Source organism: Zychaea mexicana (assembly GCF_025766255.1).
Source record: "Zychaea mexicana strain RSA 1403 chromosome Unknown BDB00scaffold_105, whole genome shotgun sequence".
NCBI classification, from domain to species: Eukaryota; Fungi; Mucoromycota; class Mucoromycetes; order Mucorales; family Lichtheimiaceae; genus Zychaea; species Zychaea mexicana.
In genome coordinates this window covers 71,053-95,279 of record NW_026516768.1, presented here as the reverse complement: position 1 = coordinate 95,279, position 24,227 = coordinate 71,053, and the positions used below count along the sequence as shown (strand labels likewise).

Below are 24,227 nucleotides of genomic sequence, written 5' to 3'. Positions count from 1 at the left end.
AACAAGAGTATTTGTGTTGTGTACGTGGTAGTTTGTAGTTAAGGGGGGCGGGTGAAATGGTAGTAAGTAGGTCGTCAGAGAAGTTAGATTACTATTATCATTTGTTTTTTGGCTGTTTGTGTTATTATATAATATAAATTAGAGCTAAATACGGCCGAATTGGGTTTTTCTTTTCTCAGCACGGATATTACGCTGGCGCTGAAGTTGACGGATATGTGTCTCGCAATAAATGCGGCGCTCGAACATATAGTAGGTATCTGTGATTTCGCAACGACAAACCTGCATGTTTTGAGCATATATGTATATTGTGCACATGGTGTCGTATTTGTGTATGTGCAATAACGAATATAAGATGCTTCTTGAGTCTCTCGCAAATAAAGGAAAATCCATAATGTGGTATGACGCATATATAAAAAAGGAGTGTTGTACGTACATTGCATCTAAAGCAAGCTGGATGGAATCGCCAGCCTTCTATGGTTTGTGCACAGGGGCCTTCAATAGGCTCATCACACGTTCGGCAAAGCGAGTTATTGAGTTGATGATAGTGGCGTTTACAATAAGGTGCGTTGTCAAAGACGTAAAAGGTGTTATCCGGGAATTCTCGATGACACGTCTAGTTGAATGTATCAATGTAAAATATCCACAGGTTAATCAAAGAAAATCAATCGACTAATTATTAATTACAAGGGGAGCGGGTAGGGGGGGGTGGAACAAGATCTTCTCTTACGTGACATCCAAAACACTCGAGATGCCATTTTCCTTGTAATTTACCGTCCGTCGCCGATACAGCTTGCCGTTCAACGGGCTTACCACATGCGCGACAAGACGGTAAAAATAAAGCTTTAAAGTCAGCGCGGCAATAGAGACGACCCTGATGTTCTTTGTAACCGGTGCGTTCGTCAATAGGCTGATAGCAGTGATAACATTTCACATGGCCAGGGTGATAGTGCTGTCCCAAAGCCTTAATTGAGTTAGCGTTGGCAGCAATAAGGCGATCGCTATTGAAAGATTATGATATAGGTTGAAAGCAAAAGGTGTGAGCAAATTGTGTGTGTGTGTGTGCGCGTGTGCGAGCGCGATATATGCCTTTGTTCAACATCAGTGCCAATCGAACGTTTGAATGTTGTGATACATTACCATCCTGCACAGGTGATACGCTTTTTCACCACATTGTAATCCCGTTCACAATACAGTTTGCCGTTATGTTCAAAACAAGGGCGGCGGTGGTCAAAGGGTGCGCGGCATAGCTGGCAAGTGTAACACTGCTTATGGTAGTACTTGTTGCGATCATTCACCACATCGTCGCGGTAATCAAACTCGTCGCCACATTGTGCACAGTGGTCTGCAGAAGTAGCAGCACTATTTGGATGATACGCTCCCATGCTGTTATTACTCTGGTCAATAGGTCGTTGCGTGCTGTCATTGATGTCGCTACCAAAGCTGTTCATCAGATCTGCCATCAATGTATCCAATGCTCCTCCTCGTTCTTTGTTTACATCGTATCCTGTTTAAAAGACACAATTCATTACATCATCTCTTCTCTATTCGTTCTCCAAAAAGAGAGCAGTTTTTCCCTTTTTCGGCGGATATCGTTCCCATACCTTTGCCATTATCGAAATAATCTCGTGGCGAGCCATTAATATTATTATTGTTATAAAGTGGTGATGGTGGTGGTTGCTGTTGTGCTCTTGCTCTGGATGGTGTATAGATAACCATGTTTATATATAAATAACTTTTTGCAACAGAATATAACTGGCCGGGTTGTATGCTGCCCGTTCAGCTAACCGCGGACTGGCTGGCTGCAGCATTGGAGAATAAAACAAGAGCCGATTCAACCGAATAGTCAACTTACTTTTTAGTTGGATCACCAGGAGCAGGGGAGGTACTGTTTAATGGTCGATCATAGGCGGGAAAAACGCCTGTTTTAGGGCTCTTGCTACCGCCATAAGGATGGTACTCACTATCATTACTATTAAAACGCGGCGATGATCTATCATCACGAAACAGCGGTGGGGATCGTTGTCCACCACCTAATGACGAAGACGATGGTGAGGATGGTGGTTGTTGTTGTTGCTGTTGATATTGGTGATCTTTCACTGACGGTCGTCGTAATTCGGACACCAGATTTTGATAAGGAGGCGTAACTGGACTACGTTGTTGACTCATGTTGCTGTATTTGTCGCTTGCAGGTTCGTATCGCTTAATACTGTGTAGAGGGCTGATTGGAGACGGAGACTTGGATGCCATAGTGTATTTATCTGCACAAATTTGTGTGATTTGCTCAGTCAGTCGTTGTATTTTTTGTGCTTATAACAAATCAAAATACACATAGAACATTGTAATTAAGAAAAAACTATCGTAAAGAAAATCATTAGACTGTTTAGTATACCTCTGGCTATAAGATACTGTAATCCATCATCATCCATCTACTGCTTTAAACAAGAGAGATCTAAAGACATACCAAGGGAATGACCTGTTCTAATTGCGTTCCCCCCAGAGACACGCTTCTCATCCTCTTCCCTCACCTTCACAGTGGGGCAAAAAAGAATGAAAGAGATGCGACAGAAGAATAGAAGAGAAACGAAACCAGATCATGGTACAATAGGTACACGATTTTGATTTTGTGGGACTGTTTACCTTGTTGGCGCGGCAGTATGGGCAGTGCTGGAACAGCTGGCATGTTGGAGCAGACGTGTTCGCCAAGTCTGCGAATTTGGACATCTTCACCGCAGTCTGAGCACTTTACTGTGGGCAAAATCTGGGAGATCCGCTCTTTTGCCAACATTATGTGAGAATTGGAGATGAGAAAAAAGGGAAAAGGAAGAGGGAGAGAGAAGAAAAAAGAGAGAGGGAGAGAAAGGGCGACTGCAACACAAGAAAACACACAGGTCGTACACAGGCTCATGCGCTTTTACCCAGCAAAAAACTCACTCGTGAGTGCTTCCCTCGACCAATAAGGTGCTGTTCCTGCAATTAACAAGTGTGCCGCGCTTTGAAGAAAAGAGAGCTCCGCGGACGAAACCTGCTCTTTGCTTCCTTATTTTTTTGACATAATCCACACTTCTATACTACATCCGACATGTCAACATTTAAAGCCGTAATTCTCGTCGGTGGTCCTTCCAGAGCTACGCGTTTTCGTCCTCTCTCACTCGATGTACCCAAGCCCTTGTTCCCAGTAGCAGGCGCTCCTATCATTTCACATCATCTGTCTGCACTGTCTAAAGTAGATGGTTTAAAGGAAGTCTTGATTGTTGGCTTCTTTGAGGATAACGTGTTTGCTCGTTTTGTCGATGATGCCGCTTCAGAATTCCCCAATCTACACATTCGGTAACTATATAAAAAATCCTACACAGCTGACGCTTACATAAAGCGCGTCTTCCTTTTCTCTTATATGCATACACACACACACACACACACTTATGTGAACACCATCTAAACAACAGCTACCTCCGCGAATACCAAGAACTCGGTACTGCAGGTGGTCTCTATCATTTCCGTGACGAGATTCTGCGTGGCAATCCACAACAGTTCTTTGTTATCCACGTGGATATCGCCTGCTCGTTCCCACTCAATGAGATGGTCGAGGCCCATATGAAGCACCGTGGTTTATGTACCATGTTGGGTACAAAGGTAATATAAAAGATAGTAATTTATCGTAAATAACCGGCGAAAGAATAACTTTGGGTTATAGGTCCCTCGTGAGCAAGCAACGAAGTACGGTTGTTTGGTAGCAAAGCCGGGCACGAACGAAGTACTCCACTATGTCGAGAAGCCAGACTCGTTCATTTCGGATCTGATTTCATGCGGTGCGTTTTTGTTTGATACTGCCGTATTTGGTGAGATGAAAAAGGCCATAGACCGCAAAAAGGACTCTACAGAAGAAAACGACTATCTGTGGACTCCCTCAGATGATAAGCTGCGGTTAGAGCAGGATTTGTTGCGTCCATTGTCCGAGCAACGTAAATTATATGTCCATGTTACCGGGAAGTTCTGGAGACAAATCAAGACGGCGGGGTATGTAAAAAAAAGACATTAGTGCGCTTGGCTATATAGAAGATGTAAACGATGATGTATTATATATACATACGTGCTAAAAGAAATCTGTATGTAGATCGTCGATCCCAGCTAACGCTGCCTACCTCGAGCTGATCGCTAAAGAATCACCTGAAAAATTGGCTGTGACCAAGCAGAATGGACCAGAAATCATTGGTGCAGTGTACATACACCCTTCGGCTCATGTTGATCCAACCGCAAAGGTAAAACTAAAAAGTGGATACGAAATGAAAGACGATTTTATATACTAACTAATTATACAATTTAGATTGGTCCCAACGTGTCGATCGGTCCACGTGTCGCAGTTGGCAAGGGCGTGCGTATTAAGGATTCCATCATCTTGGATAATGTTCAAATTGGCGTAAGTTGTTTTGGTATAGCATCAGTAAAGGACTATAAGCTTATTAGACTTTGATTGTTGATCCGTTGCGTACAAACACGTGATCAATTTGCGTATTTTGTATAGGCTGCTAGCTGCGTTCTTCACTCAGTGATCGGTTGGAGTAGCAAAATTGGCACATGGGCACGTGTGGAAGGTAGCCCCGCCAGCGATCATAACATCGACATGATGAAGAACGGCGTCAAGAGTCAGAGTATCACAATTTTGGGTAAGTTCTCTTACACTTTTTGCCCCCACTAAGTGATATACTAATCCAAACAACATGTATGTAGGCAAGGAAGTACTAGTTGCTGATGAGATTATTGTCCGCAACTGCATCGTCCTTCCCCACAAGGAGCTTAAATCCTCGTACCATAGCGAGATTCTTATGTAAAAAACAATATTTAATTGAAAGAATATTAGGGTATACTTTCCAGTGATCCAGAGTACAAAGTATATAAACAAAGCAAAATACATCCACATATTTACTTCTATCCATTTTGATCTCATGTGTTGTCTTGGCAAATGTATGTGTGAAAAATTTATCCAAAAGGAGGTCTGCCGCTGATTCGATCTCCATGCACAGATTCACCCAAGAGTTGGCGAGATTGTTGGACGCAGTTTCAATCAGAACCGTCATGCAAATTTGGAGCGTTTGTCATATTGCCCGTCCTCACGTTTTTTTCTTCTTTATACTTTATCTCCCAAAACCATTTTCAATGAGGTGTTGACATGGACTTAACTAAAACGTAAAATATTTAAAGAATCTTGCTCTTTATATTCTTTATGCAAAATTGCTCAAAAGTATTAATAAACTTTACGTGTAAAAATATAGCTCACCACCGCGGCACCAACAGCACCAACATTCGGAATCGAGACTAGACATTTTACGCGGAGCGATCAGTCGTTACTCTCACATTATCAATACTGACACAAAAAACCATTGGAGAAAGTTAAAAACCCAAAACCTTCCGAGATCGTCAAGAATCCATGTCCACAAGCGATCCGGAGGAGCTTCCGAAATTTACAAGATCGAGGTCGATATTACTGCTCGAGCCGACCGCACTTGGACACTAAGCAGTTGGCATGCATTATTCCAATCTGTCGGAACTCGGAAACTATGTATGTTTACTTCTACAAACGCATATATAATCCGTCACTTTTTACAGTAAAGGATGTATGTACTTAATTTTTGCGAATTGTTGTATCCTAATAGGGGATCAGATGATGGATGAGGTGCAGGTCTTGGACAGACCCGATTCAAACACGGTTATTACACATAGAACTTTCAAGGGCAGCAGCAATGAAGGGTAAAAGAAACAAAGAAAATATCAATGGATTCCCGATTGTTTGAGGCACGTATTTAATAGGACCCTATTATTTGAAAAAACACAACAGATGCGTGTTTGCAGAGAGAACAATACGGAAACCCAGCATGATACGTCACATTGTCACAACAACAACGCCCCATCAGGACGACAACGAACAGTATGCAGCCGCGTGTCCGGCCTTGGCTGGCTACGACGTACGGATATCTCCCGAAGACGACCCCAACTTGGATTCGCGTGTCACCTTCTACTATGAAATCGTATCACCGACGCTATCAGAAGATGTACTCGAGCCGTACGTTCTCTCGCTTGTGACTGGGCCATTGTCAACACTGGCATTACATGGTGCCCCACCCGATATTCTTCGTGAACCAGATTCGTTTGTTAAGAGTCTAGTCTACAATCCCGATAGACGCACTTGGGATCTTGTTTACCAAGTGTCAAACGCAGCGTCATCGATAGGACAGCATCAGCATCATCCATCATCGTCATCTTCTTTCGCAACAGCGAGTGGTGGAAAAGTCGGCAGTGGAGGAGGAGGATCAGAACCAGCGTCACCCTCATCTGCCGTTGGGAGTATTAGCATCCAACCCCCTCGCAAAGGCAGCCTTGCTTCGAGTAGTATGCATTGGCAAGGAGGAACAGGTTCATGGGATCGATCCAATACATCACCACTACAGCTTGCATCATCGCTACGTCATCGACGAGGTAGCTTTATGGGGCCGTTGCTACTACCACCGTCATCCTCTTTATCATCGATACATTCACGAGGATTCCACAAAGCATCGACGGCTATATCTCCAACGATTTCACCATCCTCTCCGCAACAAAAGCGTGTCTTGTTTAGCTCGTCGTACACGTTTGGCAGGAATGATGACACGAAGAGCAACAGAGGGATGGAATGGGGCCGAACACCAGACTTAGTAGTTGAATTGGACAGCAAGACATGGGCCGGACGATCAGCAGCAGCCGTTGATTTACAGTTGGAAGTGTCAGTGGCGGGTATGGGTGAATTGGACTCGAAAATGGTCGACCAATTTGCTCAGTTGTGCATTCGGTGTTATGCGGAACGACAGCCACCACCTGACGATGACAGCTACTACCGCTATTTTGTGACACTGTACCACCCTCCACAGCTGATCCAGTACCTCATTAAAGAAAACGAGGAGTCGGCAGCAAACTTGGCTCGCGAGCCTGTGACGGGGCCGCGCGACGAAATTAATGTGAATTTGCGACTTACGCCCAGAAAGCGAAGCTCTGGTAACGACGATATTGGAGAAGAAGACGCACAACAATCGGATAATATGGATTTTGCGCTGTTTGTGAATGGGAAAGAGTGGCCTTTTCGTTCTTGGGTCGGTGAATCTTTGTTTTTCGACGAAAACAGTAGTGGCACTAGCAGTGAAGAGGATGAGGATGTCGATGTCGATATCGATATTGGTGATCATGATGTTTTCGTGGACGACATGGAGGATGGAGATGTCAATGAGAATTTTGTCGCAACAAAAGAAATGACACCTTCCATCGAGCTCGAGCCAGTGGCCGTTAGCCGATCGTAAGTAGGGGCTGGAAACATTTTATCATCTTGGTCGATACTAACTACATTGAATTGAATCCTCTGTCAGCGATCAAATAGTTTCAACATCATCATTATTAGGTGAAAATCAAGGGTCAAGCACAGCAAGCTCAAAGGAATATGCAGCAACAGAAGAGCAGAAAACGGAACATTATGACACTATTGAGAACGCTGAACAAGAAGAAAAGCAAGAGCAAATGGAGCCAAGGATGAGTAAAGAAGGAGAAGCTGACGATGTCATGGATATCCCAAAGACCGATCCGGAACCTGTCCTAAGGATGCGTAACTACTTTGAACGATTGATCCGGTCTGAAAAATGGAATATGGTTCAAGCACCCGAGCCAAGTAATTTATTTGTGACCATTCGAAAGCTGGAGGTGCCGGGTCATCCAACAGGGGCTTACCTTAGCGAGGCGGTCTGGAACGACTGTAGCGTTTGGGACGTCAAGGCGGTGGTGAGTTGCGTTGGTGCTAGAAAAATATGTACGTATATCAATTATAGAGGACACATCTTGCTGTGTAAGCATATTAATAAGTACCGTGCACATACACGCGAGTAGGGGATTCAACGTATGAGGATGGTGTATTCCTGCATCAAGTATCCAATACATGCACACTGTGGCACCACAAAATGAAAGGATTTTGGACAGTCAGGTAAGGTTTCCCTATTGGAGAGTTGTCAATATTATATGGTTCTTTTCTCACTAATTGAACCAAAACATTTTGAAGTCCTCGAGACTGTGTAACATTTACAAGTGCATATACGTCAGCGTCGTGTATTGATCTTTGCTCCACTTCATGCATGAACGACTCTTATGATCACCACAGTTTACCGACCAATACGCCTGGCTATGTACGCGCACGTTTGGATTTGTGGAATTGGCGAATTGAAAGAATTGATGGTGAAGCAACCTCTGTCAAGCTTATCAACCAGGCCAATCTCCAAGGCTGGATACCATCGTATGTGCCCAACAGCTTATCCGGTCACAATGCTGATCTCGTTATGCGCGCACACCAATTCTTCAATAAGCATGGAGCACCCCCAGACTTGACCATGCTCGAACACGGTAGTCTTGTCAACGTTTCATACGATCATCATCGACAAAGCTGGCGTTGTGAATATACTCGGTGGACAGAAGATAGCACCAGTACGTCAGAATCATCAAGTACATCGGCTGAAGTGCGAATTCGAAGACGTCTGGGACGAAGCTATAACGTTGTGATTGATCCACCACCATCATCGGTCAAGGCGAGCACTCGAACACATGATCCCTATGGTATTTGGCTCGAAATCAGTCACCAGGAGAGCGACATCATTCCCCAACGTGGAAAGATATTGCTTCTAATCAAACCAGGATTTGACGACGATCAAGAAAAGGTGGTGATCAATGGTGATGCTACTGCTGTGGACAAAGATTTTGTCAAATCAATGCGGATAAAGGAAAAGCTTGTTGTCAAAGTGGATCACGGCATTGAATCTGATTCTGATGAACCACCGCCGCAAGTCATGCCTCGACAAGCTTCTGCTGCTCAAGCACCTATTACAGCAACAGGATTCATTGAAGACGACGAACAAAGGAAAGCAGTATCTGCACTGGGAGGAGAAGAAAAAGGTGTAGAAAAGAATATTACGACAATAATCGAGAGTCTACCGAAGTCTCCGGAAGATCTTGCACAATCAGCCCTAGCATTTCTTACACGAGTGTCAGACCAACAGTTTGGATGGTCAAACGTATCTGACAAGAACGGTTTGAAGGTCAGTAAACGACCAGGTACCGCGAAATTGACAAACAGCTCTACCGAAAAGATAATGCAAATGTTTATGGGCGAAGCAATGGAGATACCCGAACCTTCGGTAATTGTCAAAGCTACCAAGGTTATTGAAGGCTTTTCGTTGGAAGAAGTAGCATCCATCGTTACAAATACGGGTAATCTTCGCAAACAGTACGATGAAGCAGTGGAAGAGATCGAAGTGCTTGCTCGACTACGAAATGGATGTCAGATCGTCCGGCAACTAGTTAAAGGCATATTTCCTTTCAAGTAAGCTGGTATTTCTACAAATCATATATTAATTTTTCGGTAGCAACGTACTTAACATAAAAGTTACTGTTAAATATTGTATCGACAGATCCCGAGAGATCTATGTATCTGCATGTACAGCTTATGAAAAAGCACATCTCACGACCAACCCCTCCGCCAAGCGTATTCTTTATGTTGAAGCATCTATACCCAACTTTCCCAGTTCATCCGATCCATCCAAACGACCACCGGCCCTATTTTTCTTATCCGGATGGATTTTGGAAGCCATTGATCCATATACCACAACTACCAACCATCCCATTCCAAGCATGCGTGCCACATGCTTAGCATCTCTAGATTTGGGATCTTCTGTACCAGCATACATGAGTAATCTGGTCACCACGGGCCTTCCAAAACGAATGAAGGCTCTTGAGAAGCTACTACACTCACAAGGACCAGCACCGTATTTGGGACATCCATATGCAGCACAGGTCTTTTCTGGCGGTAAATTAGTCGACGAGCTATCAGCTCAAGGCCCCCTCGAATGGACCATGGTCGATATTACTTATGACAAGGACAAATATGTCTTCACTTGTGACGCGTCGTTTCGACTGTTATCATCACCATCAAAAAAGACGATTGGAAACGTACCCAACAAGTCCAATTTGAGCACGTCATTAGTAAAATCAAATCGACAGCAACAAGGATCAGTATCCACAGGATCTATGACGGCAACGACGAGTAGTAGCACAACGATGGGCAGCAACAGTAGTGTTTCAAGTGATATAAGCAGCAGTAATGCCACCATTTCTACAACCTCAAAGATTGCGTGTGGTAGTACCGGCCGAGCAGGTGGAGGAGCCGTGACAACGAGCATCCCTCCTGGAGAAACATCCGCATCCATTGCTACGACAACACCTCCAACAGCAACCAAGAGCTCAACATCTTCATCATCTCGAAGCAACGATACTAATACCTCCTTACTGCGAGCCATCCTTGATTTACGAAACTACAGCAAGGGATATGAACTCAATGTCAATATGAACCGACGCATGAGTAACAGCAGCAACAACGCTACCACCACAATTGCAAAGAATGTGCTGATGACAGGCGGCGAAGAAAAGGATGTCTCGAGCATGCTATCCGTCAATGTATCTGAACTGGCTCCTGAACCATCCCACCTCATTGCAAATACCAACAATAACGAAGTAGTACCTCGAAAACACGCCATCGAAATTACAGCAAAAACAGCAATGCTAGCGCACGACAAAGTGTATGCTTTGGAACTGCAATTGATACCCGTTACCGAAGAATGCTTACAAAAGCGTGAAACAAGACTGACAGTTTCTGGCGTCCTTGGCGAGGATGATGGACAATGGCATGGTATTGTAATGCTTAACGGACAAGAGATGAAAGTCGATTCCACAGTTGAGGTCGCAGCTTCACCTATCATCGAAAGCCCAGTCATACACCAATCGTACCATCAGCTTGATCAAGAAGATGATCCGGAGCTGCTGGTAACGAATCAACAGCAGCAGCAACAACAACAACAACCCTATGATGAAGCCAATGCATCCGTAGAGCATAATCTGGACGAATCAGTATCTGTGTTAGGCGGTGGTGTTGTAGCAGCTGCTCTTGGCGGCGTCTCAGCCAGTGTCAATGTGAGATTCTCTCCTTCCTTTGGTTTAGGAAGATTCGATTTTAACACCATTTTTTTTCATCTAGCAAATCCAAGATTTTCGTACAAGAATGTTTTCGCCTTTCCGCAATTCTACCTCGTTTTTGGCTGGTGTATCTACTGCAGACGAGGATGATTTCTTTGAATCACCGGCTTCAACACCATCAGAGTCCTCGATAGAAGGAAAAGATGCATTCCCAATGCCTACTACTGGTGATGACACTGCTACCACTGCTACACAACATGTACAACATCGACGCAGTCGACATCGCTCTAAATCCGCGCCGGATTCTGTTACGCGGCGGACAGCATCAGCAACAGTAAGAAGAACCACTGGTACATCAACAATCAACAAAAGTGGTTTTCTTGTCATGATTCTACTGTTACTACTTATCTTGATGGCAACGATACGAATACCGACTAAAGAAGAGGTGCTGGACACCTATACCAATGCAACAAGGTTACGGCAATTATGGCGAATACCTTGGATGAGCGGCTGGCATATTGAAATTATCGCTGTGCAACATCAGTGATTATTCGCTTTTCTCCTCCACTGTGTTTGCGTTCGTTCCTTTATGTTACATAGTATATAAATTGCATTTCTCTGATTGTAAATAAATTCTCTTATATCTTAAGCTGTTGCCGAAATCATTCAGTTCGTTTTGACTGATACGGCTGTAACGCGCTGCCTTTCTTTTACCTCCACGTTCCTCCTCCATTGAGCGCAAAAGAGGCGCTATCATACACACAAGTGACCAAAAGGCGGCTGTCATAAACCGAGCAACTAAAAGGATGAACGAAACTCCGTACCATATTTGCAAACAAAGTTAATGTCTTATGCGTTGCAATATCGTAGACTTTCGTGGGATAAACTTATGGACGGATCGCAGACATACCGGATATTGAATATTTCCAAGATGAAGAAGGACGAGGAAGGTGGAGTTTGGATGTCATGATAATGGATGTTGTCTTCCGAGTGAAAGGAGTGATTTTCGCCTTGATCAGTGTTCCTCGATGCAGTACGTTATCGAGAAAGTGAAGGGTTGAAATCGGGTCAACGTTCCACCGGTTACCATGGCAACAAGCGTTACAGGATACACTGAGCGTTACTGGAAACAGACAGCATGTATGTAATAGGGCGTTAAAGTGCACTTATGCTCTTATATAATATGCATGGGATCCCACAAACAGCTCACGAACAGTTCCAGATCGCTCCACCTACTTCTTACTCTCAAAAGCCTTCTCATGCCTTCTTTTTTATTAAAAGATTCTATTCACTAAAGAATACTCTTAGACTATACTATACTTTGACGCACCATTGTAACACAGCTGCACTAGCGATCTCTGATTCTTAGATAATGGAATTCCAAGTTCAGCTGAAGAATAAAGAGAATAAGAACGCATCCACAACCAGTAAGGTACACACGCACTACGTTTCGTGCCAACAAGGCTGCAGTAATGTTGTTGTACATTTCCCATTTTCTGACCTCATGGACCGACCGAGTTTTTGAGTTTCTTGCCTACATTCTACTCGCCAAGATCTTTCACGAGTCGCTGTTACTTCCCTCCATTTATGGCTTCATCACGACAATGTCAGCGGTATTCTTTAGCAGCTATGTCGGTCATTGGGAAGACAAGTTTCCTCGGCTACCATTCGTCCGCTATACCCTGCTAGCACAAAAGGCGGCCATTATTACATGCTGTATTACATTCTACCTCATGCTGCAGAATGAGGGCAACGACAACAACGACTCGTCGCGTATGACAGGTTACTGTGTGATTGTGGCGTGCAGCTGCATACTCAAGCTAGCATTTATTGGCAACAATATCGCGGTCGAAAAGGATTGGGTGACAGTAATTTCGGGTGGCGATACCGAGGTGATGGTTACGGTGATGCGACGCATCGACTTGATTTGTAAAACGGTTGCGCCCGTTTCAATCGGATTTTTGACCCTGGCACCGAGCGCACCCATCATCGTCGCTGTATGGAACGCAGTTTCGTTTGTGATCGAGTATAATCTAATTTACCGCGTGTACAAGGCTACCCCTGCATTGGACGAAGAATACACACCGTTGCTTGATCATGATGTTCTTCCTTCATCGCCAACAACAACAGCGACAACCACAGCGAATACATTGCGGCAGCAGCAAAACGGGGGTATCTCTTTTACAGACTATGTGCGACATGACATTTTCCGGGCCAGTTTGGCGCTCTCCTTGCTCTACTTGACGGTCTTGTCATTTGGTGGTATCATGGTATCCTATTTGAAACTCGAAGGTTATGATGATGCTACATTGGGTATACTACGTGCAGTCGCCGGTATTGCGGGTATGGCTGCCACCTATATTCTACCCGTACTTTCACAACGCATCGGCATGATACGCACTGGTTTATGGGCACTGTGGTTCGAAGTCGCCTGTCTGGTCCCTGTCATACTCTCCTTTATCAAGTCGGTTCCATATGGTCCGGTGCTACTGTTTGGAGGCATGTCATTAAGTCGCATTGGTCTATGGCTGTATGATATGGCGGAAACAATCCTGATGCAGCAGTATGTTGATGCTGACAAGATCGGTGGAATTGCTGGGTGGCAGCACAGTTTATGCAACTTTTTTGATCTGTCGCAATACGTTCTCACCATGGTGTTTTCTGATCCAAGCATGTTCTCCATCCCGGTGTTCATCTCGTTCTCGTCAGTGCTGTTGGCTACCTTTATATACACCTCATTTGTCAAGAAGGAAAGAGGCCATCTGGTCCATTTGCATATGGACTAAGTAATGGTTATTGTACTGTAGATACTTGTCTAGAAACTCCCTCATTCATTATTCTTCTGCTTTATCTAATACATTTAAACAATATGGTATTAATGCTTTGTATTTATTCTATTTTGATCAAAGAGTTATAGTATAAGGCACAGTACCTGCAAGCGGCAAAATGATAGACCGTGAAGCGGGCTTGATACAAATTATTGGTTGAAGGTTGCATCATATAAACTACGCTTTTCGTCAACCAACTAAACTATTCATATACAACAAAACATGTCATTTACGCGGTGGATTCGGCCAACTTGCTCAAAACGGCTCATTTCTCAACAATTCTATCGCCCCTTGGCCACCGCGGTGCCAAAGCGTGTTTCGCCCCGCCAACTGCTAGAAGGCACCAGCAGAATTGCCACAATGTCGCGTGTCTTTGCAGCACGGAGGACCGTAAGCACCACGGCTGGACCGTCCTATAACGCAGCGTAAGCGATTGCTTCTCCCCACCTTCTACTGTACGAAATAGTTCAGATTTGTCGACAAGCCATATTTACGAAATGCAACCTTAGATCGCTGACGATTGATCAATACCACCAAGTTTCAGACGAGACTCTCGACCATATCGACGAAACTCTGGAAACGATCGGTGAAGAAGTCGACTTGCCTGGTTTCGATATTGAGTACTCGGTATAGATTTTTTCGCAAAAATGAAAGGTAAACAAATATAATTATATATACTTTATTGACAATGTTATTATTGATAGCAAGGCGTAATGACGATCAAGCTCGGTGAGCATGGAACGTACGTGCTTAACAAACAGCCACCTAACCAACAAATTTGGCTCTCGTCACCGAAAAGGTAGCAATAGAAACATGCTTCGCATTTGTGTATGTACATTCTCTTTCCGTATGCTGACAAAGTGTATCAATGGGTGCTTTATAGTGGACCTAAGCGCTACGATTATGACGAGGAACATAAAAAGTGGTTTTATCACCGAAACAACCATACTTTAGACGAGTTGTTGAACGAGGAATTGAGTCAAGTGTTTGGGCGGTCAGTCGATGTCTTGGAAGGTTTTGAGGCATTATAGATATGGAAAGTTATGATAAGTAATAAAACTGGATAAACTAGATATTTGATTTGTATGGGGTATGATAGGACACTATAATGGCTCCTGCAGACTGCGTAATAGAAAGTCCGGTTTGTGGTGTGGCAGAAAAAGTGTGCCCTACCATAGCGCACGGCAACTCTCCGGCTCACACACACGCACACACACACACACACTCTCTCTCTCTCTCTCTCTCTCTCTCTCTCTCTCACGGACAAGTTGACAAAGAAAGTTTCCAAACTCCATAACCCCCAACTCCCCCCCAAACCAAACGATGGACCATCCTTCAGATGGACATCATGCCTCACTCCGATCGTTGACTGCCCATTCGTCGTCAGGTTCCCTCGGACTGTCTTTAAACAAAAACGGGCCTTCTACATACAAAGCGTCTCCTCCCCCTCCTCCTCCAATATTACCGAATCGGCAAATCGGTACAGTCGCAGCCTCGCTTCCGCCTCTCAATCTTCAATCGAACAATAACAATAACATTAACAACAGCAACAGCAGCAGCAACAGCATGGACACTATCGAATGCGATGCCCACTTGCAGCGAACACGCCAACAGACTTGCTCCAAAGTGACAGAAGTTTGTCGCTCACTCTTGTTTGCTGCCACGTCGTTACACGCCGCTGTCCGACGCTGCTTGACATTTGATAGCGGTCTCAATTCGATGTTATCACCGGCTTTTATTCAGTCAACAACTGCCAGTGAACGCCTTACGATTGTATTGGATCGACAGCAGCAACAGCAACAGCAAGATGACGAACAACAACAACAACAACAGCAGCAGCAGCAGCAGCAGCAGCAGCAGCAGCTTGTAAAATTAGCCATCGCTTGCACTCGAGCACTCAAAGAACTCTGCTCAGTGCTGCGCCAAAACACAGCCACATTGATACAATCATTAGATGTCAAGTTTGCTCGTCATATACTGGTAATGGTGCATACAACGGCCGTAGATATTAAGGATGTATGGCGTGTACTATCACGCCATCAGCAACAGGAACAACAACAGCAACAACAGAAAGTGCCGATGCGCGGGCGCTCACACAGTGACCACACAACTAGTACACCCACTGGGATGTCGATGGGATCACCCATTGCATCACCATCGGTCGACGATCGATCACAGTTATACGCTCATTTGAAACTGGCTGTTACACACTCATTGCACGTAACCGAGCTATTGAAACAATCCATTGTGGAAACTCTGGCAACGGAAACTTCATCCGTGCTGGCTACCAAACTCCGGGACTTGGCACGGCAGGCACAGGATGCAGCCGAACGAGCCATGAGGCTGGATAATAATTTACAGATTGTTACCGCCGCGGCTGCTGCTGATGATACCACATCACGCAAAGGATTCTGGCAGGATACCAATCAATATCTCAAGGTAAACAATAGAAGGACAATCAACAAGAAAGTCATCGAAGGAATGCAAATAGTGGCTGGACTCGGTTGTAAATGTATGTATACAATATAATGTAATTAGGTAATGGTATCGGTCATGAGCTCGGTGCGATCAATATCGACACAAGAGGTTTTCAACTGGCCCAAACCGGTCAAACAAGGGTGTCTACAAGTGACTCGCGTTACGGCTGAGGTGGCCAAATTATGGAACCACTGTAGCGCATTTGTAGACGATGGTTTTTATCTGGGTAAAAAAGACAGTACGCCTCTCACTGCATCGACGTCAACCGCGAGTACTACCACCACCACCACTACTACTACTACCGATACTACTACTACTTCTTCTCCTCGCCGACTGACTGCCACTACTACTTTCCCTTCAGATGCTCTCAATGTGAGAGGAGATTTATCGTCATCTGCACCATCCCTATTATCCGACAAAACCAATAACAATGACATTCATAATACCAATAGTACCAATAACACTACATCATCTTCAGCATAATTTTTGCCATTAGCATCTTAATCTCTATATCTCCTCTTATGCTTTCCTTGATGGGAAGGCATACATATATCCTTCCATCCACCTTTTTTATGATGGGCGTCGTGTGGGTACGTGGTAGGTTGTTTAATTACAATACAATTGAGTATGATTAGAGGGCTTTGTCATGAAGAAAATGCTGACATCTATTCTTCTGTAACGCTAATTCTCCAAGAAGTTATACAAAAATGTCGATATTCTCCCTCATATGTTCTTCTTTTATGCGTTGTTCATTTGATGCAGCTAAACAGTAACTTACTCAAACTGCTTCCAGTGCAAGATAACCGGATCTGGTGTCTTGAATAAATTCGGCATTCGGGACACTATTTTGCCGCTGTACCTTCTTTTTTTATCTCTCCACGACAACGTACAAAGAAGCGATCGATCTCCTTTTGTCATGTCACTGTTACTGCAGCCTTTACCATCCCGACATTTGATAAACTCAGTTGTAACTCGGTCAAAACATTCTCGAGCAAGTAATTATGATGGCTGGTGGTCTTTAATTCTTCAGCAACCTGCTCAGGTTATTATTTCCATTCGCTACTATACTTGGATTGCCCCTCTTTTCCTTTGTATTTTTTTTTAGCATAGTACTTACAATAATCTTCTATTTAGGAGCCCCATGCCGCATCATTTACAGCCAAGGTACCCATCGTAGTTCCAACATTTGACGATTTACCGAAACCTGTCAAAGTTGAAGAAGATCCAAAGGAAATCGTCACCTTGAGAGGTGAAAGGATTGAGTTACCACAGAAACCCAAAGCGCCTGAAGACTGTTGTATGAGGTATGTACAATACATTAACCCGCTCCTCAAGTTTGGTTGGTTGGGGAAAGATTTTTTGAAAGCTGATGTTTTTCTTGATCTTGTAATATTTGATATTAGTGGATGTGCTTATTGGTAAGTGCTTGGTTTCAAAATGGGTAACTTCATCGCATACATAATAAGGAAATACTCATGCAGCGATCCATTGATATAGTGTCTGGGATATCTATGCAGAGGATATGGAAGAATATCAGGAACAGAAGGCTGAATTAAGGCAGCGGTTCAAAAAGGCAGGCGAACCGTTACCACCATCACTAGCAGCATCGAAAAAGTCGATAGAGGCTCAGGTGCAAGACGAGATGGATCCAACCATGAAAGCATTTTATGCCATGGAAAAGAAAATGAAGGGCAAGTAAAATGTTTGTGGATGGAAGCAAAATCACGTGATATAATATGTACATAGTCGATACCAAATAGAGCGAAAAGGAGATGAGTAGAGCCAATTGTACCCAATCAATGACAACTCTTTCGTAAAGATATGCTTCGCCTGACCATCCCCCCAACCCCATGTAAATTATACTACATTATACAAGAAAAAATATAGAGAGCAAAAACAAAAATTTCTAGAACGTATTAAAAATCTAAGACCAAACATCTTCCTGGTACCGGCCAGAGCTTCGCAAATTCTTGACATAATCTTGAGCCTGCTGTTCTGTTCTCTGTCCAAACGACTGTGCAAACTGGACAAATGTCTGCTGCACATCCCTAGCCATATTCTTGGCATCGCCACACACATAGATATAGGCACCTTGCTCGATATATTGCCACATTTGCTCGCCATGTTCCTTCAATCGATGCTGGACGTACACCTTCCTATCCGTCTCTCGTGAAAATGCCGTGATCAGTCGTGAATCCTCGCCCAAGGCTTCAAACAGTTGAGGCCATTCTTCCTTGTACAAAAAGTCTTGGCTCGGATGACGGCAGCCGTAAAAGAGAACCGTGGGGCCGACTTCTTTGCCTTGCTGCTGCTTTTGATATACGCGTTCATGAACGAAACCACGGAAAGGAGCGACGCCTGTGCCAGGGCCGACCATGATGACTGGTAGTTTAGTATTGCGTGGAAGCTTAAACGGCGAGCGGCGGATATGCACTGGCACCTTTTTGTCTATGAGCGTGTTGCGTGGGCCGTTTAAATCATAGTATGGAACCGAGTTATCTTCTGGGGAATGGATACGCCATAGGTAGTTAGTATTGACACCATACACGGTACGTTCCTCTTTGGTTGGTTGGTATGAAAGCGTTACGGCCGTCACTGCGACTGACTTTGGCGATGTGGAGGAAGACGATGAAATTGAGTAGTATCGAGGCTGCAAACGAGAAACGCTCTCAATGATCAAGTCGAATGGAACGGTGGAAAAGAACCCTGGGGATACAGTAGTAGTACCCTCGTCGTCGTCCTGGCACAATTCCAACACTTCAGCCAAATTGCGGATCGCGTCGCCAACTTTGAGACGATAGACATCCTTGTCCGAAGCCAACTGCCGTAGAGCTTCCTTGGACGACTCTGTAGGCGCATATTCAACGAGTGTCATGAGAGTTTGACGAGAAGCAGGGGCGCATATGTCCAAATAATGACGAAATAGGGCGCGGTATGTGGTTGGTACAGGGAACGGATGCTTTTTGGATGCAGTGTTATCCAAAGCTTCGACCATGACAGCAGTATCAAGCTTATCGGATAAGCCCAGCACTGCGGCCAGCCGATGCACTTCGATTTCATTGTTGGTGGGCCAGATCGCAATATGATCACCGGTCTGGTATGACATGTTGCTTTTCGATAAGTCTATTTCCAGATGCAGGCAGTGACGGTCGGCCGAGTCAGTAAAGAGGTCGCGAGAGACGGCGATTGGGGCTTGGTAAGGGTGTTTGGCATCATGCGTGATTGTTTGCTGCAGAAGCCTATAAGCAGAAACAGATTTTGCCATATTAAATCTTAAATAGTTTTGTCTGATGTGGCAATGAATTCTGTATACTCAGTAACTTACTGTTCGGGCTTCGTCCATTCGCCGAGCTCGCCCAAAAACAAAGCAGCCCGATCGACCGCATCCAATTCTTGTACGCTAAACATGGCTTGTCGAGGTCCTGATTGCGCGCTGCTCTCATCGACACCCATAGCCTCGCAAAAGACGGGCCACATGCCCTCCTGCCATGCCAAGAAGTCCTCTTCCAGCGAAGCATCGTCGTCTCCTTCGCCTCGCTCTCCAAGACGCTTTGCTCCCAATTCGGTAAGCTTGCTATCCAGTATACGTGACACGGAATTATAGTGCTCATATGTCTTATTGCCCAAGCCAAACACAATGTATCGCAAGTTCTCCAGCGTGCTGCTTTCTGAAAACTCTGGCTCTTCGCTGGTCAAGAGCTCCCAAAAGTCCACAGCATTGTCGGTAGGCTCGCCTTCGCCATACGTGGCCATCACAAATACGACTAGATTTTCTGAGGGCACGCTATCCATAAAAGTCATGTCGTACAGTTCAATATCGGCGGCCATACAGCTCACGCCATATTTTTGTGAGCACTCTTTGGCCAATCTGCTAGCATAGTCTTCAGCCGTGCCTGTTTGCGATCCATAGAAAAAGATGACTTGTCGATTCTATTCATAGTGTGTATAGAGTACGGTTTATCAGATACATTAGCTACGTGTCTAGAGTCTGGCTAGGCTGCTTCACACTCTGCGTGTCTGCCTATCTCAATCCAGAATGAAGAGAAGGGAGTAATCACCTGTTGCTGCATGAGCTTCACAAAGTTACGTTCGGGGCCGGTGTTTGCGGCTTTGGATTGTTCGGCTTTGCCTTTGGTGGCCAATGTATCATCATATTTGTAGGATTTGGTGGACCTGAGTTTGCGTGATAGCCAGATTAAGGTACCAATACCCAAGGTGCCTAGCAGAAGCAAGTCGAGTGGACCCATTGCCAGCAGAGCTGAACTTGACTTTTTGGCGTAAGTCATTCTTGACGTATATGTGCGCGGGTGGTACTTTGTATCTGTGGTGGTGAATGAGAAGATGTCCACTGTTGTTACTGCTTCCTACTGGTTGAGCTCAGTATGTAAACGAGATGGAGAGAAAAGAGAAAGAGAAAGAAGTGTGGGGTAAAACAAAAGTCAGGGCTCAAAAAAAGATTTTATTTGATGTGTGCATGTGGGGAAGAGAGAGAGAGAGAGAGAGAGAGAGAGAGATGCTATACAGTTACAGTGTGCGTGTGCTTGTGCCTGTGTCGCACCGGAGAAATGGGCGGCCGACAGGAGTTGATTCGTACAAATTTGCTTTTCACATGGCCTGGGAAAACGCATGAATGGGCTATTTGATTCAGGATGACGTTGTCAGCGATTGCTCGATCGTCATGGAAACCCCAACCGCTTTTGCGATCGCCTCCACCTGGTCTGCAGGCAATGGCTGAAGAGGGTTGCGAGGCAGGCCTCCCCATCCCAACACACGCTGCATACAGCCCTTGACACCGGGGTTGCCGTACCAGCGGGCCAAAGCATCATCGGGCTCGACAAGAGTCTGCTGCAGCTTTTTGGCGCCTTCAAGGTCGCCCTTTTCGAACAGCTTTTGGATTTCGACACAAGCACGTGGCGCCACGTTGCCCAAACCTGGCACACATCCAACAGCGCCCACTGCCAGTGCGGGAAGGAAAAAGTCTACGGAGCCGGCCAGCAGCGCGAAATTATCTAGTGATGCATTGTCGCCACATAAATTATTAGCTCTCTCTTTACAGCTTCTCTCCTCGCAGTGCACACGAAGCCCGCAGTCTACATCCAACCAGTGTCCGATTTTCGTGAATCATTTACCTTCAGGAGTAATGCGGTGTGCAACATAGCCGACCTTGCCAATGTTACCATCCGTGCCCTTGATGCCCACAATGTTGGGGTGCTTTGCCAACTTGACAATCGTTTGGGCGTCAATGTCAACGCCCTGGGTGACGCCGGGATAGTTGTAGATCACAACAGGAATTGGCGATTCGTCTGCAACGCGCTTGAAGAAAGCATACAGGGCATCACTGCTCATGCTGGGCTTGTAGTATGAGGGAGGCAGAACAAGCACGTGTCCGGCACCGGCTGCTGCTGCGTCTTTGGCCAACTTAATCGTGCCGCGAGCAGACTGAATGCCTGCACCAGCAAGCACCTTGACGGAGGGGTCGTACTTTTGAATGAATTCGCGACCTTTGCTAATCATGGTAATGCGCTCCTCATCGCTCAAGTGGACGGCCTCACCAGTGGAGCCCATGAAAATGATGCCGGCAACACCGGTGTTGCACATGTACTTGATGTGCTTCTCTAAAGCTTCCAGGTCGAGGTCTTCGTTTTCGGGCTTGAAGAAGGTTGGAATAGGCACGAAGATGCCTTTGCCGAGAGGAGTTCCTTGGACCATGATGCGTTGTCTGCTGTAGGTGTGGTGGTAAGAAGAGAGTGGAGAAGAAGAAGAAAGATGCTGCCGGGAAAGCGTGTGAAGCTTTATATGCACACACACACGCACGACAAAAGCGATTATTCCTCGGTAACTCTGTATGCGTGTGTGTGTGTGTGCGGTTAGCCGGACGGATGATAACGCTCTCTCTCTCGGGGGAAAGGAGAAATGCATATTGCCCGAAGAGCAGTTTGGTAGGTGTTCTTAGCTTAATCCTTTTTCCACGGTCCTGTGGTTCTTTCTATCACTGTTCCCTTCCCATATAACTAGTAGCCTTGTAAGATGGAAGCCGCTGCACTGTTCTTCGTGTGCATGTCCCTCTGTTCGCTCGCACAGCATTTCTCTTTCAATGACGAATGCTTGTAGGCTACAGGATTTGGAGCAGATGGGAAAAGGAAGTGGAGATATAATTAAGGTTTGAAGCATTCTTGAGTTTTATCCCTTTTCCGTGTTGTTTCGGGTTCTTTTCTGTGCTTGATCTACAACTTAATGCCCGCAACACACACTCTAAATATTAAGTCAGGGTCTCGCTGCTTGGAGATGATCAATGTATATCCCTCCTGCATCTATGGTTAGGGCCAATACCATATTTGACTCGGGTTGCATTATTATGCCTTTCCGGGCAGTTTTATTGGGGCAGAAGCACCATTCCTTGCCTTCTTGAGCATTGACAATAGAACATCAGATACAGGTACCAGACGGAACATTCTACCACCGATCAATTACAACACATCATCGCTATCACGGACTGGCCAGGAGTTAGTTTCTCTACCTGACTTCTCCATATTTTTTATGTTAAAATGAAATTGCTTGTGCAACTGGTTCACGAATTATAAAGGTCAAATATACACTCTTTCCAGGAAGTAAGTTCGCCTTGACTGAAAACAAATTCACCTAACGGCGAGAATAAATGCATATTGTACGAAGAATAAATTCGTTATAATGGACATGATAACAAGAACAAGATTCATGTACGAAACGTGAATCCGTCTTCGCTGACAAATCGGATGTCCTGTTGCCAAGAATATTTTTGTAGTACAAGCCTTGGAAGCTTTGTATATAAAAGAGTACTCTAATTGCCCGTCTTCTTTTTTCTGTTGTTTTTCGCAATACACACAAAATCGCTTCAAATGAGCATTCAATTTTTGTATGAAAATGGGAAAGGTTCTGTCGTCGATTGCGATTCATGTTGAAGTAATTCGTCGCTATCAAAACACGTGGTTGGACGTGCACCGATCAACACCATTTTTAAATTGTTGAAGGCTGATTATGACCAGACTGTAAGCATTCTATAAAAAGCATCGCTGAGAATAGTTCGTTGAGTTTTATGAAAAAGATTCTTCCTCTTACTTTGCGGAACACACTGTATTCCACACTGGTGAACTAGTCGAAATTCAAGTTTCTCCTGGATAATGAAGTTGATTCATGCTGTGATATACAAAACGGAAGATGTCCAATCTGTTTTCAATGGTATATTTTATTGAGAAAGACAGAGTTATCCTACAGGCCGCTTACTTATTCTAAATTGATTTAAAATTTAAAAGAAATGAGATGGATTCATGGTGCCGATTTCAACGGATGGGAACTTTCAACTGAAAAGATTCGATCGAAGTTTCGACTCGCCAGTTACTGATCCATGTGATGAGATCATGATAGCAATATGGAAGGCCAACAATGATATTGTTACTTCTAGATACCAAGTGAGAATGAGTTGTACTATGTGCAAATTTATGAAACTAGGCTAATGATCTAATAACACTTTTAAAGCGGGGACGTCCTTTAACTAGGAATGTAGCTGCTTCTTTGGTAGACAGTATCTCTGAGGCTGTACCCCAAAGTTTAGACAATTACTGCGAAGGATGGAGATCCTTGTCAAAGTTGGGCACAACCAAGTCATCGGTTCCAACAACTGGTGTATTTACGGCCATATGCTCTCGCCATAAATATGTCCTAGCTCTCATGGATATGTGCACAACAGGAGAAAAGTAATTATGCTACAATATCATTTTTAAAGACTAGTATCATACTATGTAGGGTGCTAACTATTATGATACTCGATCCGTTGACTCACCCTCAATTGTATGCAACGGTCACTTCCTGCATGATACATGGCCCTTGCGGAGATGCTGCACCAGATGCTGTTTGTATGAAAAA

At 44.7% G+C, this 24,227-nt stretch overlaps 10 protein-coding genes across 10 annotated transcripts; 6 read left to right on the top strand and 4 right to left on the bottom strand.

Annotated features, from left to right (window-relative positions):
• Nucleotides 1-114: 114 nt before the first annotated feature.
• BDB00DRAFT_36549 (uncharacterized protein) lies at nt 115-1,540 on the bottom strand. The gene is made up of 3 exons (XM_053117099.1): nt 1,138-1,540; nt 728-998; nt 115-613 (listed from the first exon to the last, which is right to left on the bottom strand). Exons 1-3 carry the CDS (start codon nt 1,458-1,460, stop codon nt 188-190), a joined length of 1,020 nt encoding a protein of 339 aa, XP_052974859.1. The 5' UTR covers nt 1,461-1,540; the 3' UTR covers nt 115-187.
• A 521-nt stretch (nt 1,541-2,061) lies between these two features.
• On the bottom strand, nt 2,062-2,881 carry BDB00DRAFT_847506 (uncharacterized protein). The gene is made up of 2 exons (XM_053125231.1): nt 2,390-2,881; nt 2,062-2,258 (listed from the first exon to the last, which is right to left on the bottom strand). The coding sequence occupies exon 1, from the start codon at nt 2,783-2,785 to the stop codon at nt 2,528-2,530; it is 258 nt and encodes an 85-aa protein (XP_052974858.1). The 5' UTR covers nt 2,786-2,881; the 3' UTR covers nt 2,062-2,258; nt 2,390-2,527.
• An 86-nt stretch (nt 2,882-2,967) lies between these two features.
• On the top strand, nt 2,968-5,060 carry BDB00DRAFT_847505 (nucleotide-diphospho-sugar transferase). Its single transcript, XM_053125230.1, has 7 exons — nt 2,968-3,327; nt 3,444-3,630; nt 3,692-4,014; nt 4,112-4,256; nt 4,322-4,414; nt 4,520-4,661; nt 4,726-5,060. The coding sequence occupies exons 1-7, from the start codon at nt 3,080-3,082 to the stop codon at nt 4,824-4,826; spliced, it is 1,239 nt and encodes a 412-aa protein (XP_052974857.1). The 5' UTR covers nt 2,968-3,079; the 3' UTR covers nt 4,827-5,060.
• On the top strand, nt 5,052-11,682 carry BDB00DRAFT_36474 (uncharacterized protein). Its single transcript, XM_053117096.1, has 9 exons — nt 5,052-5,181; nt 5,268-5,554; nt 5,649-5,742; nt 5,831-7,315; nt 7,386-7,819; nt 7,897-7,990; nt 8,066-9,376; nt 9,465-11,019; nt 11,084-11,682. Exons 1-9 carry the CDS (start codon nt 5,165-5,167, stop codon nt 11,567-11,569), a joined length of 5,763 nt encoding a protein of 1,920 aa, XP_052974856.1. The 5' UTR covers nt 5,052-5,164; the 3' UTR covers nt 11,570-11,682.
• A 561-nt stretch (nt 11,683-12,243) lies between these two features.
• BDB00DRAFT_36088 (Ferroporti-1) lies at nt 12,244-13,888 on the top strand. The gene has a single exon (XM_053117076.1). The coding sequence runs from the start codon at nt 12,495-12,497 to the stop codon at nt 13,806-13,808; it is 1,314 nt and encodes a 437-aa protein (XP_052974855.1). The 5' UTR covers nt 12,244-12,494; the 3' UTR covers nt 13,809-13,888.
• A 481-nt stretch (nt 13,889-14,369) lies between these two features.
• On the top strand, nt 14,370-14,881 carry BDB00DRAFT_772240 (Frataxin-like domain-containing protein; the record flags this gene model as incomplete). Its single annotated transcript, XM_053120027.1, has 3 exons — nt 14,370-14,477; nt 14,555-14,649; nt 14,734-14,881. Coding segments are annotated over 3 exons (351 nt in total), but the record flags the coding sequence as incomplete, so codon positions are not given.
• Nucleotides 14,882-15,035: 154 nt separating this feature from the next.
• Nucleotides 15,036-17,076, top strand: BDB00DRAFT_36161 (uncharacterized protein). Its single transcript, XM_053117079.1, has 3 exons — nt 15,036-16,289; nt 16,389-16,925; nt 17,023-17,076. Exons 1-2 carry the CDS (start codon nt 15,174-15,176, stop codon nt 16,809-16,811), a joined length of 1,539 nt encoding a protein of 512 aa, XP_052974853.1. The 5' UTR covers nt 15,036-15,173; the 3' UTR covers nt 16,812-16,925; nt 17,023-17,076.
• Nucleotides 17,077-17,078: 2 nt separating this feature from the next.
• Nucleotides 17,079-18,140, top strand: BDB00DRAFT_36092 (oxidoreductase-like protein). The gene is made up of 4 exons (XM_053117077.1): nt 17,079-17,370; nt 17,463-17,632; nt 17,732-17,746; nt 17,826-18,140. Exons 1-4 carry the CDS (start codon nt 17,245-17,247, stop codon nt 18,025-18,027), a joined length of 513 nt encoding a protein of 170 aa, XP_052974852.1. The 5' UTR covers nt 17,079-17,244; the 3' UTR covers nt 18,028-18,140.
• Nucleotides 18,141-18,252: 112 nt separating this feature from the next.
• Nucleotides 18,253-20,575, bottom strand: BDB00DRAFT_772242 (uncharacterized protein; the record flags this gene model as incomplete). The annotated part of the gene is made up of 3 exons (XM_053120028.1): nt 18,253-19,567; nt 19,654-20,258; nt 20,387-20,575. 3 exons carry the CDS (start codon nt 20,573-20,575, stop codon nt 18,253-18,255), a joined length of 2,109 nt encoding a protein of 702 aa, XP_052974851.1.
• Nucleotides 20,576-20,811: 236 nt separating this feature from the next.
• BDB00DRAFT_847477 (uncharacterized protein) lies at nt 20,812-22,268 on the bottom strand. Its single transcript, XM_053125229.1, has 2 exons — nt 21,458-22,268; nt 20,812-21,337 (listed from the first exon to the last, which is right to left on the bottom strand). The coding sequence occupies exons 1-2, from the start codon at nt 22,245-22,247 to the stop codon at nt 20,973-20,975; spliced, it is 1,155 nt and encodes a 384-aa protein (XP_052974850.1). The 5' UTR covers nt 22,248-22,268; the 3' UTR covers nt 20,812-20,972.
• Between the last annotated feature and the right edge of the window lie 1,959 nt (nt 22,269-24,227).